Here is a 17,116-nt window from a genome sequence, read left to right as displayed (position 1 = left end):
TAAAAAACCAGAGCAGTTATTTGAGGCAGCTCGGTGGTAAAGTGGACAGAGTATTAGACCTAGAGTCAGGAAGACAAGTTCAAATCTTGACAGAAACACTAATTATGAGGCACTGGGAAAAATCACTTAACTCCTTCCTGCCTCAGTTTCCTCATATGAGTGGTTCCTAAACTGAAGACTGGGGTATGCGCTTGTTAGGCTGAACAAGAAAATAGTACATTCTGCCTTGTTAGAAGGAAGCTTTTGTTTTTTAATAAGCACATAAAGGCATTAAACTAATTTAGTATTGTGGCATAGAAGACTAGAACTATTCTTCATTTCTTTTTGAAAAGAGAAGATCTTTATTTCCTTAACATTTTTGGGCTTCTAACACCATTTTAGCACATAAATATTCCTGAAATGGTAATGCCTGAGAGAAAAGTCATGATAATGTATGCTGGTCACTGTAATCAGAATGGTACAATTCCTTCCAATAAACTCTTATGCCCTTCATGAAAAGAGAAGAAAAAAAAAAGGAATAAGCACGGAGGAATGCCAGACCAAAAATGAGTCTGCAGTTCTGTTGAACTGAACCAGTTTAGTTGGTTCACCTAGCTAGTGGTGGCTGAATTCAGAGGCAGTCTACTATTGCTCAAATCCAAACCCAAGTCAGGAACTTGCCAGAACTCAGACCAAAGGAACAGCTCTGGATCAGACTGCTTTGAAAGCTTGTCTGATTTGAGCTTCAAAACCTAGCTTTACAACCAAAAATAACTTACCCAGCAAAACTAAATATAATCCGTATAAGGAAAAAAAATAGATCTTTAACAAAATAGAGGGTTTCCAACTATTCTTGATGAAAAGGTCAGAGCTGTGTAGAAACTTTGAAATTTAAGAACAGGAGTTAAGAGAAACATAAAAATGCAAACCTAGATAAACAATGATAAAGTATTAGACAAAAATAAACTGCCTTCATGCCAATATGGGGAGTTGATACTTGTGTCCCCACTTTACTTTATTATCATTAGCATTCATAGAGAAAGTCTAATTAGATAGAAGAGCTGGGAATGTTTCTGTTATTAATTAATATTTTAAAAAAGAAGAATAGAAAAAGAGGGCAAGAGAAATACACTACAGGAGGAAGGGAAAGGAAGCTCAGGGAAAATTATCTCACATAATCAAGGTGGGCAAGCAGACATCTATACAAATAAGGATGGGGGATCAGGGGAATGGCTGTCATTTGAATATCAGTCTCATTTGAATAGGTTGAAGGGTAGAAAAATACACATTTAGACAAAGATATGTATAAAAATATGCCTCGCTCAATAGGGAAATAGGGAGGGAAAGGAAAGAAGTTGTTCAATTGTTTTTGTAGTCATCTCCAACTCTTTGTGACCACATTGAGGGTTTTCTTGGCAAAGATACTGGAGTGGTTGGCCATTTCATTCTCCAGCTCATTTTTATAGAAGAGGAAATTGAGACAAACAGGGTTAAGTGTCTTGTCCAGGATCCCACAGCTAGTAAGTCTTTGAGGCCAGATTTGAACTCAGGAAGATGTTTTCCCAACTGCAGGTCTGGTGCTCTATCCATTGTGTCACTTAGCTGCTCCATTGAAAAATATTGAGAAGAGGAAATCAGAGGGAGGGTAGATTAAGGGAGACATCAGTCCTAAACAAAACAAACTCTAAGGATGTACAAAAGTGTTTTCAGGTCTTTTTTTTTTTTTAGATAGCAAAGATTGGGGATGTCCATCAATTGGGGAATGGTTGAACAAGTTATGGTATAGAAATGTGATGAAATGTGTATTGTACTGTGAGAAATGATGGGGAGGGTTTCAGAAAAACCTGGAAAGATTTGTATCAACTAATGCAGTGTGAACAGGACCAGAATAATTTATACAATGACAATTATATAGTAAAGGCAAATTACTTTGAAAGAATTAGGAACTCTGGTCAGTATAATGACCAACAACTATTTCAGAGCATTAATAATGAAACATAGGGGCTATCTCCTGATAGAGAGGTGAACGACTCAGAATTCAGAATGAGACATACATTTTTTGGATGCAGCTAATACAGAAATTTGTTTTGCTTGACTGTATGTGTTTTTAACAGGGGTTTTGTTATTCCTTTTGTTCTTAATTGGGAGGAGGTATTGGAATGGGGGAGAAAGTAGATTTTTACCAATTGAAAACAATACAGAATTTTAAAAACAAAAAGATATGTAGTTTTTTCTTTTCCATGGATATATGAATCCTTCCCTCAGTCACATAATTCCTGCAGCCAATGACAACGTATGCAATAAATTTTTAGTTGTCTGTTCAACAAATGCCTATGAGTTATTGTTCAGTTGTTTCATTCATGTACCTTTGTGATCCCATTTGGGGTTTTCTCGGCACTGACGTTTGCCATTTCCTTCTCCAGCTCATTTTGCAGATGAGAAAACTGAGGCAAACATGATGAAGTTTCTTGTCCAGGTCACATAGCCAGGAAGTATCTGAGGTCATCTTTGAATTCAGGTCTTCCTGATTCCAGACTCTGCCTCTGCCCTCTCCACTTTGCCCCCTACTTTCCCCAGAACATCTGTGAGAATTCACACACTTAGCTCTTACTATAAGATGTCTCTCTGTTCAGATGGAAGTGCTTTTTGAGATGATCTAATTTCTTCCCCTTAAAGATGAAGAAATTGAGGTCCAGGGAAGCAGACTGACTTCTTTTAAGTTCACCCAGTTAGAGGGAAAGCTAGGACTAGAACTCATCTCCCAGTTCCCCATCCAGCTATCCTAAATACTATGCCACATTGCTTCTACTGCTTCCAAATTACTATTACCAACATTGCTGTGAAACAGAATATACTCACTGACTGGGAAGCCATGGGAACCTGGGGGTGTGGGGTGGAATTTAGCCTCCCATCTTCCCACAAATGCATATTGACTTTGCAGAGAGCATTTCATACACCCCACTCAGCCAGTCTTGGGCTTGCTCCCTTGGGGGAGGTGGGGAGTGTCACTGCAGGACCTGAGTTAATTGATATCTTATGGTCTCCTTCCTTGGAAGTTTCCCTCAGACTAGACAGTTGGGTGTCACTAGAATTGGACTAGGAGAAAAGGTCACACCACAATCAAGTCAAATCTCCTATGGGCTGAGCCGCTTTTCAGTCCTGCTACGATACTCCATGAGATTTGTGCTACTTAACATACTCCTTTGTGAGATCCCTCTTGGCCACTTTGGACTTTGGAACAAGCAGAAAACTAGTGATGTTATTAAAGTAGTACCCAAGGGACATGGATGAGAATTCAATACTTAATTAAGCCCTTAGATGACATTGGAAAATTCTTATCATTCCTACCAGATCACAGGGGTTTTAGAGACTGGAGACCTCCCTTATAATCCCGACTACCTCTACTCCAGCACAGTGCATTAAAAAGGAGGCAAGTTATTTGAATGAATGAATGAGTTGACTAAGGTATAGCATCTTCCCTGCTGGCTCATTAAAAAAATTTTTATGTGCACTTCACTGCTCCCCTCCTCTTCAAAATACAAAACCGTAAATCGAATGCATTAACAGCCCAGTAAAACCAATGCCTGCCTTGCCTTCTCCCCATCTTAAGTTCATCACCTCTGGCAGGCCAGTCTCTTGGACTTATGGGATTTGTTTGATTCATAATTCATAGCTATATGCCTTTGCATTAGTTATTTGACCCCTAGTTTCCTTACCTTTAAAATGGAAATCCTGACAGACACCATAGCAGTTTGCCATAATCTGGTACTATCTCAGGGCTCATGAGCCATCTATCTATCCTTTTCCCCTCAAGAGCCTCCAGGTCCAAGCCTAGACCTTTGTAATACTAGTATACAAGCAGGATCTGGCCAGGGTGTTAGCTTGGTGGCTCTTTTCCTAGAAGTCAAAGGCTTCACCTACCCAGCAGATCCTCCAAGGATGGGTTTCCAACAGTGAGTATGGTGGTAAACCCAGGTCAGTAATCACCTCTTTCCCACTTCTTTTTATCAACTTGTCTCTATTTTCACATAAATTAAGTCCTCACCACCCTACCCTAAACATGGGTGCTGCAATCCTAGGTCTCCCAAAGGCTATTTTCCTTGTCAATGGAGGGACATAGTGTGAAAGAATTGATAACTTATCCATATGGAGGATGTGAATGGGAGACAAATCTCTTCTAGGGCAATTTCATTCACCAACGATACTTTCAAGCTTTTGACTATCACCCACAAATTCCTTTAAACTTTTACCTTCTGTCTCAGAATTGATACTATCAGTTCAAAAGCAACACAGTAAGGGAGAGGTAATTGGGGTGAAGTGACTGGCCCAGGGTCACACAGGTAGAAAATATCTGAGGTCATGGTTGAACCCAGGAGCTCCCAATCTCTAGACCTGGCTCTTCAGTCATCAGGCCACTTAAAAGGCCCCTACAAATGTTCTCAAGCTAAGACCAGGTTTCTCTTCCTAGAACTCTTCACTCCTGTGCTTTAAAAAAAAATTACCAAAATGTCACATGCCCATGTATACTGAGAAATAAAGACCTAAAATCTTAAAGGATCTCATAAGCATTTGTTCCTTAACCCCAAATATTCCTCAGCACCCTGAAAACACATCCTACCTAGGCTGGAACTCAAGAGGAACTGGGATAGGAAGAGTGTAGCCAACACATAGATGTGGGGAGGGACACAAAGCCCAGACAGACACCCTTTTCAACTTGAATAGTATTTTCTTTATTTACAAGTTAGAATCAACAGACACAGGAAAAAGGGAGAGGATTTAGCTCAAAAAGCCTCTTGGGGAGTCAGAAGGTATGACCCCAAGGGCCCCAACAGAGTAGGATGTAGGGATAGGTAGAAAAAAAAAAGTCAACGTAAAAAAAAAAAGAGCTCCCCTCCTTCCCTCCCCAGTCTAGGGGACCCCCCCTAGCCTCACCTCCCCCAACCCTGCGCCATTTAAAATAAATTAAAACAAACAACTTCAGAAAACAGGGCCCTTGGAGGAGAGTGGGCAGCTGATAGTTGTGGCCTCAGGCTTTAGCCCAACCATGTATCTACCCAAGACCCTTCCCCCCACCTCAGTCTTTGTTAAGTGGGGAGCTCCAAGCCCAAGGGAACCCCTCCTCCTGTCCCTTGAGTCCCTCAGGGGGCACTGTCCATGTATCCCTCCCCCTTGCAGAGCCAGCTCTCCCACATGGGCAATGGGGGGAGGGGGGAATTTCGAGTAGAGGGAACCTCCGGAGAGGGCTAGGGGAGTCCGGTCCTGCAGAGCCTCCTGCCCTGTTGCTGCCTGGCCCCTTAGCCTGAGTCAGAGTCACTGGTATCGGAAGAGGAGGAAGAGGAAGAGGAGGAGCTGGAGTCTGAGCTGGAACTTGAGGCACTGAGGCGTGACACTGCCACCTGCTGCGCTGACTCCACCTTCTCACTCGCTGTAGTAAGAAAAGCAAAGGAGAGCCCAGGTAGGCTGTTAGAAGACTGGGGTTAGGGGAAGGCCACCCAAATGCCCTCCCTCCTCAGGCCCCAACTCACCCTTCTTTGGGGGCTTCTTAGTAGAATTGAGCTGACCGCTCACATCTTGCAGCCGCTTTTCCAGTTCTCGCTTCTTCTCTAGAGCCAGCTCCTCCTTCGTCTTACCCACCGGCTTTTTGATGGCTAGAGACAGAAGGAGAAGTTAATCCTCAAACCCTTCCACACCTCCATTTATTCCTATGCAGTCAGATACTGTGCACCATCTAAACGGCAGACATGGGTAAAAATAGCACCAAAGGAACTGTCATCTCCGTGGGACACTCACTATAGGGCTTCCTTGGCTTCTTGCGCAGGCAGGAAAGCACATAGCGCTCAAGTTCTCGCAGTGTAGATGGTTTGAGAGTCTCAAAATCAATCTCAATCTCTTCAGGGTTTGAGTCACGGAGTGAAGGCTCTCGGGCCTGGATGATATGAACCACTCGGCCTAGTTTCTCTCCAGGTAACTTATTGATGTCCAGGCTTAGCTGCCTTTTCTCATCATAACTCATGGGCCGGCTCTCCTCCTCTTCCTCCGAGTCATAGGCAGCAGCTGGTGGTGGTGGAGCTGTCTTCATTGCTTTCTTTGGGGGCCTATTTAGAATAAAGAGGGAGTGAAGCCCACTGGTGTTCAGCAAGAGAACTGGTTGTGACCATTCATCCTCTCATTTAGCAGCTCATGTCTAGTTGCTCCCATCCGGAGTCAAAAGCTCATTGCTTGGGACATAGTGGGACCAGAAGTAGTTGGGAAACAAGACATGAAATAGGACTGTCTAAAACAAGCCATGATAATCACACAGATGGCCACAACACTTCACTTTGACTCCTAAATGCTCGATAAATTCTCTACCTTGGACCTTACCTGGTGGCACCACTTCCTGGAAGGCCAAAGCCAGGAGGCCCTGCTGCACCAGGACCACCACTGCCACCTCCACCACCCGACTTCTTGGAGGATTTCTTGGGTGGTGGTGGGCGAGGCAGCCTGGGACCTTTGTCATCTTCATCCATTCCTGCTCGGCCTCGATGTTTTTCTGCCTTCCGCTTCTTCTTCTTTTCTTTCTTTTCTCGTTTCCGTTTAGGCTTGGAAATAGGCCCTTGGGATAGGGCAGCCAACTGTTCATGTACAGCTCGAAGCTGGTGGGAGAAAAAAAGATATGGGTGTGGGGGGAACCATTAGAAGACTGGTTAGTATTAGGGTGTGAATCACAAAAAAGGAACAATACCCTTTCAGATCATCCACCCCCAGCTACAAAAATTATCAGAATGTTCAATACCTGCTCTTGTAGTTCAGCCAACCTGTTGGCTCTCTCTTCCTCAGAGTCAGAGCTTTCAGTTTCTTCTTCTTCTTCTTCTTCCTCTTCCTCCTCCTCCTCCTCTGAGGAACTTTCACTACTACTCTCCTCACTGGAGGACTCAGAGGATGATTTAGCCAGGCCAGGGGGTAGAACAGTAGAGGCAGGTAAGGGTCCTGGTTCCAAGGGTTCATCAGGCATCTTAGCATATCGGAACTCAAATACATCCTGGAGATAAAGATAAATTCAAAACACCCTGGTAGGGGGGTAGGTAGCACCTTCAATTCTCTCATCCACCTGTTAGCCATGATCACATCTCCTTTTCTGCCACTAAAAGGAGAAAGTCAAAGGAATCCTGGAAAAACTCTTTTGCATACCCATATTGGTCCTCATCCGAATAACCCTCCCCACTCCAGATCTTACCTGGAGTTTTCGTGCCATGGCAACGACATCATGATCAGGAGGGTTATATTTGTAACAGTTGGAAAACATAAGCCGTACATCAGCTGCAAACTCTTGTGCATCCCGATAATCTCTGTTTTCCATCTTTCGCTGTGGAAACAAAGACAATGTCAAAGACTACCCAGAACTTTAACACAGAAAAAAACCACTTCTCCCCACCCAAAATGCCAGAGTCCCATATTGCAGACACAATCCAGGAGGGACAGCCCCAGCCTCACCCTCATCTCTCAAAGGTCCATGATCAGAAGCCACAAGGACCTATGCAGGCTGAGGTCAGTCATGTTTGCACCCAGAAAAAAAGCTTGCACAAAGGAACTAAGGCTAAAGATACCCAATTGTCTCTCTATTCCATATTCTTTTTTCTTCAACTAAGGCACACATACTATATTAATAAAAAAGATCAAAAAGTAAGTTGGCACCACACTTCAGATCACAGGACACTTCTCTCACAGAAAGCCAAATTCCTACTCTTCTCTGCTTTTGTGAATTCTGGGGCAGGGGATGGAGACATAAAACTTAATTGTTGAGACTGATGGCCACCAAAGGTGTGAGTGTTCCAAATCATCTCTTAAAGTGAGTACCTTGACAGTGCTGAGGTCCATGGGGTGCTTAATAATGTCGTGGTAGTCATGCAGGCCAAGAGCTGATGCATCCACGGGCTTATAGAAAGGCCAGGCATATGCAGCATGTTTTTTGGAGAGGAGCTCTTTTAAAATGCCATTGCAATGTTTGAGTTGCTCTGACAGTTTCCCTTTCTTGGAGCTCTGATGTTGCTGCTGCGAGTCTGGCAAGTCCTTTCTTGGGGGTTTGATGGGACGGCCGCTTTCCCGGCGTGTGGGGGGCAGCCGAGCCGCTTTGGGCTCTGGGCCACCTCCAGGGGGACTGGCTGGGGAGCCAGGAGCCAGGATAGCTGTTGGTGTAGGCGTGGTAGTGTCTGCTTTCCGTTTCACACCCTTCTTCTGCAGAAAGAAGAGATATCATATGTAGGCTAGATGTTCCTGCAGTGCACCATTCCACTCCCAATAAGAAATCCATAGGATCTCACCTTGGTGAGTGGCTGGGCAGTAGGTGCTGCAGAGACGGCCAGCAATGGGGTGCCAGCAGAGTGCAGAGACTTGAGAAGGGGAGAAGAGATGACTGAGCCATGGGGAATGTTCAGGACAGTGGTAGGGATCTCAGGTGATGGGGAATACAAGGGTGTATGGGACAAAGAAGAGACAGCAGGCACCTGGTGGGCATTGGTGAGGCTGCTCTGAAGTGCTGGCGGATAAAAAAAAAAGCAATAGGTGAGGTTTTAGTAAACTTTTCTCTTGCATTCTGTCCCACATCCCCTCAAGTGAAACCAGGGCTTACTCCATTCTACCAACCCAAACCATCAATCCCTTGTTACCTGCCAGCTTTGCCCCCTTCTTGTGGCTATTCTTGGGAATGGTCACAACCAGTTCCTGCTCTTCAGATGGCATCAGTGCCACCTTCTGCAAAAAGATCTTTTCTAGTGTCTGTGCCATCAATACAATGTCATCTGTGGGCTATTGGGGAGAAACTAACAATTAATTCCAGGAGGAACAGAAATTTCCCTCCTTTAAAGAGTTCCCAGGGATGGGGAATTATGCAAGAATACTTCCCTTGTCAGTTAATGTAATTCCATTACAATAAAACAAAGGCAAGATATATATTATCAAAATGATGACAAATTTGGGGGTAAGTTCAAGGAGAAAATAAAATACTAAGTTATAGAGAAAGGACTTGTTATGTGGCTCAATCTCTGGAGTTGCAGTTACAATTTCTTCATTGTAAAAGGATTTTATCAATGTCCATTTATGCAAAATGGAATGGTTAGCTACCATCTTTGAAGGGCCATGCTGAGAATGATATTTACATGTTAAAAAAAATTGTATTATGAAATTTAAACCTTGGTCCTAGTAATTGAGACTCTGGGAAGGAACCTTCACTTTCCTGGGTTTCTTAGGTAATTTTACTCTTAATTTCTATTGTGTGCCTAAGTGTCCAGGGTCCCCTTATCTTGGGAGTTCATGCTAAAGCAAGATTTTAGTTAACTAAAGAGAGTTGCAGACATGAGTATCTTAAAAGGGAGGGGGAAAGGAAAGGGGGCAAACCCCTACTCGTAATATGGGGTCCCCCCCCAACTCCTTCCCCTTCCCGGTAAGGCTCTGGTGATGGCAATAATTTTGCTCAAGTCAGTCTAGGCTAACACTATCTGGGGCCTTGGGTGATCATAAACACCAATGGAGATGAGCCTACCTTGTTGTAGATGTAGCAGTTGGTGAACATGGTATTAAAATCCTGCATACACTCAGAGGCCAACCAGTAATAGTTGTTTTCCAAGCGTCTTTTGATGGTTCCCATGTCCATGGGTTGCTTGATGATCTTGTGATAGTCCTAGAAGACCACATCCCAGAGTTAAATCAATTCTCACTTCTCACCTTCTCTATTCACACTCACACCCTATGCTTCAAAGGGCTCATGGGCCCCACCCCCAAAACTGCGGCCCCCCACCCCCAAAACTATAAGGAAAAAAACCTGGGATTTGAAATATCATGCTAATACTCACACTGACACTAATACCTCCATGGAGTTTCCTATCTCTTCCCCTAACCACCCCCTATTCCCATCCCTTTCTAGGACATCTGTGACATTACCTCTGGGGCTGGCTATTCCGTGGGCAGCATGAGGGGTAGGAAGAAGCTAAGGATATTAGCCACCGTGGTCCTCTCCCAACCCCAGGCAGGAATCTGCAAAAGGGAGCCAGGTCATAAGTTAGGGAGGGACATGTGAGGAGATATGCTGGGATATAAGGGAAGTGATATTTTCTAAAGCAGGGAAGGATCTAAACTGCTCCCAAGCAATAGATATTGAGAAAAACCTGTCTACCTAACATGGGGAATTAATAGGACACCCTTGGGGGGGGCCGCAGCACCTGCTCTACTATTTCCCCCATTCATACATAAATGATTCCCTTTTACCCGGTCCCATTTCCCCCCTCATCCCAGATCTCTACTCACCGGCAGTCCCAGTTTGACAGCGTCTACTGGCTGCCGGAATGGCCAGGCAAACTGATGCTTCCAAAGAGCTTTCATCACCACCTTGTGTAAGTACTGCAACTGGTTAGTGACACGACCTGGCTTCTTGGGATTAGATACTTCAGGGGGTGGTGGATTGGCAGGGGGAAGATGCAGAGCAGGCACTGAAGCCATGGTTGGGCTCTCAAATCCTTCATATAACAGTGAAGGCTTCCGGATACGCTTCCCTGGGGCTGCTGCCTCAGGGCCCAGGCCTAGTAGGCCTGCATTCCCTTCCCCAGGGAGCCTGAGGGAGAAAAGGTTGAAATGAGTAAGGGGAATGGCATGTGCATTTAAATTGTCTGAAACCACCAGGGTCCCTGTGTAAGAGGCCTATTCCCACTTGAGGTTAAGAAAGCTGCTATAGTCCGGAGAAGGGGGAATAAGCATTTATATAATGCCTACTAGGTACCAGAGGCCACTGTACCAAGGGCTTTACAAATCTTATTTAATTGGATGGCAACACTATCACTGGGGCACAGGCCCAGAGCCCTGGAGAACAAAGCACCAGGAGATAAAAAAAAACAGGGCCCTAAAGAGAAAATTTGTACTGTTTGTCAACTTTGATGGAGAAGGAAATTCTGGTACCTCCCAGGGTGGAAAGTTCACTTCCACAAGTGATAGGAGCAAAGGGATAGGACCAAACACAAGGTAAACTGGTTGAGAACCAGAATTTGGGGGAAATGGTTTCATTATATTTGTTACCCTAAGAGTCAGCTGTAGTCAAGCATCATAAACTTGTCTCTCCAACAAGAGGTTTATGAGACAAGACCAAAATAAAGTCATGATCAGTTTTAAGCTCCTCTCCTCCAATTACCACTTCCAAAAGGCTGAAAGGCATGACAGACTGCCCCTTCTGGGAACAAGTCAAGTGATGAAGCCATCACCGGTAGATCCTAATTTAATCCAAAGAGAATGGATGTAAAAGCTCCCTCTTTAATACAAGTATCTTTGTTACTTCCTATTTTAGATTTAAAACATCTTGTTGGTATGCAGGTTGCCTCCCCCATTAAGACTGAACTTGGTGGGAACATCAAATTGTTTTTTGCCTCTTTTTATCACCAGAACTAAACACAGTACCTGGGACATTAGTAGGTGTCTATAATGCTTACTGACATTTAATTGTTTGGAACCCAAACAGCTGGGGCACAGTGGTGCAGTCCTTTATTTCACCCTTCTCCTTGGAGAATTACTTAGCCCAAGAAACTATATTTCAAACCCAAAGTAAATCAAGAAGGAACACCCTAGGATTTTGAACCTTTATTGGGAAGGAAAGGACATGTACAAGGAAATCACCATAAAAAGCTATTTCACTTAAAATAAATTAAAATAAATTATAGTATCCCTCCCCACCCCATCATACCCAACAAGTCCCACTGTCTGTTCCCACAGCACAGTCACCATGGCAACCCTACACAACCCAAGATGCTAGAGCCTTACACTGAACCAGTTAGGATCTCGGCCAATACACAGGAACCACTAAGAACCAGCTGACTCTCGACTCCCACCTGTCAATGTGCCACTGAAGCAACTCATCCCCACCACACCCCCACAAGCGGCACTCTTAGACAAGACTGCATGCAACCCAGGGGGGGAAAAAAGCCTAAAATCCTTTCACCCGTTACTCCTGAGTCACAAACTGGGTCAGCCCTGAAAATCAGAGCATGCAGCCATCTCTCTACAAACTGATACCCCTCAGCAATCCCACCCATCCCAAACAAAACCTAACTATGCAGATCTCGGCAAGCTGGAGAAGCCTCTCCCCAGACACAACAGTTCAACACCCGCGGAAGACGTACTTGCTGTGGGGGGTCACGTTCTGCAGCATCCTGGCTGTCCCGGGCTCTGCACCGTTCTTAGCCGCAGCAAGTCCGGGTGGCCTCGGGTCCCCTCTGCCCCAGTCCGGCCGTGCCCTGCATAACCCAGCAGGGGGGGCCGGCTGTTCTCGGCCCCCCCGGGGCGCTCCTCCCGCCCCCGGACGGTCGGGCACCAGTGCACGGGCCTCTCCGCTGCACCTGGGGGAGGCCTCAGCGCCACGGCGCGCTGCTCAGGCGGCGGCCGGTTAGAAAATGGCGGCGGCCCGGAGTCAGGGCGAACGAGCTAGGGGTCGGAGCGGGTGCCTCTTCGGACCCAGCAACAGAGCCCGGATTCCTACCACTGCCAACTAAATACGACCTGCTGCTGCTGGTCCCGGTTCCTCACTTTCGGCCAGGGATAATCGAAGTGACTAGAAGCCGGTTCTGGAGTCGGATGGCAGCGGATAGACACCGAGGGAGCAGATTAGAGCGCCGACGCCTCCATCTTTGATCTCCTCTTAAGGGCGGAGGAGGGGGCGGGATGGCGCCGCAGACAGGCCCGGCGTATTGGGCGGGGCCCAAGAAAGAGTAGCTCCGAAGGTCTCTATAGGGTCTGCGGTACACGCCAAGGTTGGTCCCAGGCCAGGCCAAGGGACATCTCCGAGCGGATGGATGTGGATTGTAATGGCGAACTCGGGAGATTTGCCGCCTCTGTAGCCGAGGGCCCAATCCTCCTCCCCCAACCTACAGGCCGCTCTGCTCCAGCGCGAAATGGCGCCGCCGAGCTCCGCGCTGGCCCTTTATATATAGTCGGGGGTGGGGGGTGGGGGAGAGGGCGGAGTTCCGCAGCTCCCGCTCACCGCCGTGCTCGCGACTTCCCTTCTGGCCAGAGCGCACACGCACGGGGGGAGGGGAGGCCTAGAAGCCCGCCCCTCCGCGGGCGACTTCCCCATTGGTGGACTACAGTAATGACATCACTGGCCTGCCTCCTCAGCTTCAGTCACCAGGCAGAGCTTCGCTACATTGGCCCATAGGGGAGCCACAGCCCGCCCACTGCAGGCGCCAATAGGCTGTACGATGGTCCGGAGACCCATGAGCGGGAGGAAGGTCGGGGGAAGGGAGGGTATGCCAGAGCAGCGGGGTCTCCCACACCCACAGCTCCATCCCTTCCGGCCGCCGTCTTCCTCTCCTCCAAATCTTTCTGGCAAATCAGGCAATTGGTGAAGGCGGGGCGGGTAGTGCCATTCGTTGATCTCTTATTGGCTGGCTGTGCGGGCGATGGGCAAGAAGGGGGGGGGTAAAACAGGAATGGGGGCCACGTGGGCGTCGTTGGTCTTGCGCCCGGGCGGGGGCGTGGCAGTTGGACTTGGCTGCTGGTTGTTGTTCTCCAAGACGCTACAGCTGCAGTTGGGTCCCTGCAATAGGGGAGGAAGGAGACGCCATCTTAGATTAGGCTTATATAGAGCAGTCGGCTTCGTGTCCTGGCAACACAGCAACGAGAAGGGCCCGCATCCTCCCCCTAAGACGGCTTCCAGATATCTTAATTCACAATTACCTAAAATCTTCCTGCTCCCCGTACACAGAAATTTTAGCTTAAAAACCATAAATTACAGGCACAAGATTACTGATAGACTATAAAAACCCTTTCCTCTCAAACAATTTTCGCCGCTCCTACTCCAACCCTTCTCTCCCTCCAGACCAAAGCTTCACTGTGCGCTCTTCGATCCTTCCCAGTGCGAGGAAGTGAGTTCGGATCCAAAAAGGTGACTATAGAATTAGACAAAACGCTGCACTTGACCTGCCCTTACAGGGAGAGTACTAAGATCACGCACATCTAGTGGCCAGCTTCCACTCCCAAGAAGGGAAGCTGGGAAAATTCAGGCCTAAACAGTCAGTGAAAAACCACGAAATCCTCAAGGCTGACCTTGGCCGCCATTCCTACCCTCCCACCCCACCCTGGTTTTAGTAGGGCCTATTTCCCCATTCTCAAGCTTTCCTCTACCGAGAAAAAGCAGCTAACCCCCCCCAAGGGCCGGCCATTTAGACAGAGAGGAGGCGGTATCTCTCTGACCCTATAAACCCTCCCTCCTTTCCTTCCTACGGTAGAGGCCTTTTATAGGACTCCTTTTCAGAGCCTGCCGGGGGTTGCCAGGTTTGGCAACTTGGGCTCTTGTCCCCTCTGCCCTCCCGGAAGTTGTAGTTTAGGGGAGTTGGCTAAGGGGTAGTAACACGGGCAGAGGAGGGCCTGGGAGTGTGGGGCTGAGCTCAGGGATGGAGTCAGGCTCTGGACCTCGCTGTTAAAATGGCTGCCAGCAGGTCAGCGGCCTCTTTTCTCCTCTCATCTATCACAATTAAGTATAAATAAGCCCGGACAGGTGTGGCCGATGGGAAAGGGTTGCTGAGCATTAGTCACTTAGACCCCGGACCCAGGCAGGCCCGGGTGCTCCCCTTAGCTGGGGGGCTGCCCCCACCCCCCTCGATGCGGCGGTGGCACAGCAACTTTGCCCCGCTTCCTCCCTTCCCCCTCTACCCTGGCACCCTTCCCCCATCCCGCTGCGGTGCCTCCCTCTCCCTGGGCCCCGCACCAAGCAGTCAGAGGCCTATGGAGGGGCCCGCCAGGAGGTGGGGGAAAAGCACGAGGCCCTGGCAAGAGCAAAGAGGACAAAGAACATCCTACCCCCTACTTACTCCCTTCCCCCTGGAGCCTGGATTCCGGAAAATCACTCCTACCCGATCCCTCCCCAGCCCCTCCCGGGCATCTGAGTCACAGGCCTCGCAGAGCAACTGCGAAATACTTTTAGAAATGAAAACTCTCCCTTCAGCAGCAGCGCATTACGGGAAAGGCCTGATTGTGGGATTTGAGGCACACCAGGAAAGTGAAACAAGGCAAAATGAAGACTGCAGCGCTCGCTCCGATCCTGGCCCCACCCTGGGCCCTAGGTCACGTTCTCTTTCCTCCCAAGCCTCGACCTTGAAGCCCTCAGTCTGCCATTTTCAGACCCCAAGTTCCAGGCTTATCTCCCCCTACTCCCCAAAAATCTAAGTAAAAGATAAATAGCGTTTTTGCGCCGCGGGGCGGGGGGGGGGGGGAACAGCGCCCCTCAGGCCGCATCCACGTGAATGAATGCACAGCCGAATTTTGATAAGTGACACGAAGCACAACCAGAAACAGCCATGTGATAACTGCAAGCTTCCCAACAGCATTGACACAATGGAAGCACTGTAATCCTCCCTCCAAGAGTTAGGAAGGAAAGGAGGGGGGTGCCAGCATCTGAATACAAGTGAACCTTACAATTCCTATGGATAATTCCAAGCCAAAGGGCACCTTTAAAACATCACACCCTCAGTGGGGATGGGCAGCAGGCACCATCCTCACTCCCCCAGCCCATCAAATCCCCCCTCCCTCCTTCCCTCAAAGACACCCGTTCTCACCTGGCTCTTGGTTCCTGCACCCCTAGGGGATGATGGGGGGGTCACTCACACCCGTAACCCCCCAGTCCTCTCATTGGCAGGAAAGCGGGTGGTTGGACGCTTCCCCTCCCCCACCGCAGGGGCCCCTAACTCGGGTATTGACCCCACCCTCTCCCATACTCCCATTGGTTGCAAAATGCTTGATTGACAATATTCTACCCCCCACACGACCCCCTAACCAAATCCCAAGACCCCACTCCACCACCCTACCCATTGGCTGAAAACCTGGATGATTGACATTCTCCCTCCCAAAGAAGGCCCCTCTCACCTGGCTCCGGCAACCCTCCCGCGGGGGCTCTGCTGCTCCCCTCGGCGCGTTGTGGGGGGGGAGGGTGTAATCCGGGGTGTCACCCCCCCGGAAACTGCAGCGGTGGGGGGGGCGGCACCCCAGCCCCTCCCTTCCTAGGGGGGAGAGTTTCGGGGCCGCGCGGCCACGTCAGCAGTGCCGGGATTGGTCAAGGCGGGTCACGTGCCATCAGCCCCCCCACCAGTCATCCGGGCAAGTTTTCCGTAGGCTTTCTAGGGGCGCGCATGGAGGCCTAGGGCTCGCTGTACCCCTGACCCAATCCCGCGGTCCTGCTACTGTCTCCTCTCCCAATGTGGCTTTCTTCCCAGCAGCTGTCTCACTACCCCCATCTCTCCTCCCAGTCCCGGTTCAGCATGGCTACCGCAGCCCCAGTGCGGGCAGGGCGCAGGCGCGAGGGTGCGGTCCGAACTGGTGGGAGGAGGGGAGGATGGGGGTGGGGGGGTAGCCGCGGGGGCGGTGCGCAGGCGCTCGAGCGAAGCGCTTGGGCCTGGCTTCGGCTTCAGGACCTAGGCCTTCTGGGCGTTGCGACATTTCACTCCCCACCTTCGTGGGTTTTGAATGCTAAAGGGCGGGCTGATTAACTGGTTTTTCCCCCTCCCGACTTCTCCCTAGGGCGTGCCTTGGCTGCCACTTCAGTCCCCCGCCTAGATTCTGCGGAAGGGTGGGCCCTTGGGGACTCTGAGCAGGAGGGGGAGGGGCGGGCAGCCTGCGATTGGGAAGCTAGGACGGCTTTTGTATTTGAGGGGTCGAAGGTGAACTGCTTTTTTGGAGTGTAGGTAGCATTTGCAGTTTGGAAAACTTTTGAGGGCCTATCTCTTCCCTCTTGCTCAAGTTACCACCCACTCCTGTTGCCTGCGTTATTGCTGTAGTTTCCTTAATTGATCTCCTACCTCGAGTCAATATGTGCACTTCAAATTTCTTCGGCTCCAATGCGCCCTTCACCCAGCTAGCAAACTTAATATTTCTAAAGCTTTGGCCCAATCTCTAGGAATTTTCCCTGTTCCCTTCAGATAAACTACAAACTGCTTGGCATTTAAAGCCTTTCCAATCTGAATCATCTAAATCTTTATAATCTGATTTCACATTACTCTTCACAGACTCTGGACTTTTTGACATTTGTTCTCTTGCTTCATTGCCTTTTTTCTTCACTGGCAGTTTGGGGCCCCTTCCCCCACACCCCTAAGAATGGAATTGCCTTCCCCTTCACCTCTTTGAATTCCTGTCTCAT

General features: G+C 48.5%; 1 protein-coding gene across 3 annotated transcripts; it reads right to left on the bottom strand.

Moving 5' to 3' along the window:
- Positions 1-4,685: 4,685 nt before the first annotated feature.
- On the bottom strand, positions 4,686-16,293 carry BRD2 (bromodomain containing 2). 3 transcript variants are annotated; one of them, XM_001369354.4, is made up of 13 exons: positions 15,850-16,293; positions 12,114-13,525; positions 10,258-10,561; positions 9,497-9,634; positions 8,625-8,763; positions 8,280-8,494; positions 7,816-8,193; positions 7,196-7,324; positions 6,755-7,000; positions 6,343-6,614; positions 5,770-6,074; positions 5,505-5,627; positions 4,686-5,404 (listed from the first exon to the last, which is right to left on the bottom strand). In XM_001369354.4, the coding sequence occupies exons 2-13, from the start codon at positions 12,140-12,142 to the stop codon at positions 5,274-5,276; spliced, it is 2,409 nt and encodes an 802-aa protein (XP_001369391.2). In that variant the 5' UTR covers positions 12,143-13,525; positions 15,850-16,293; the 3' UTR covers positions 4,686-5,273. The 3 variants fall into 3 exon arrangements, with proteins under 3 accessions (XP_001369391.2, XP_016286473.2, XP_007483724.2); XM_016430987.2 differs by lacking the exon at positions 15,850-16,293 and adding an exon at positions 15,543-15,795; XM_007483662.2 differs by lacking the exons at positions 10,258-10,561; positions 12,114-13,525; positions 15,850-16,293 and adding an exon at positions 9,895-9,987.
- Positions 16,294-17,116: the final 823 nt, after the last annotated feature.

This window comes from Monodelphis domestica, chromosome 2, assembly GCF_027887165.1.
Source record: "Monodelphis domestica isolate mMonDom1 chromosome 2, mMonDom1.pri, whole genome shotgun sequence".
In the NCBI taxonomy this organism is placed as follows: Eukaryota; Metazoa; Chordata; class Mammalia; order Didelphimorphia; family Didelphidae; genus Monodelphis; species Monodelphis domestica.
Note: the sequence above shows the minus strand (reverse complement) of the source record. Positions and strands in the feature narration are given on the sequence as shown.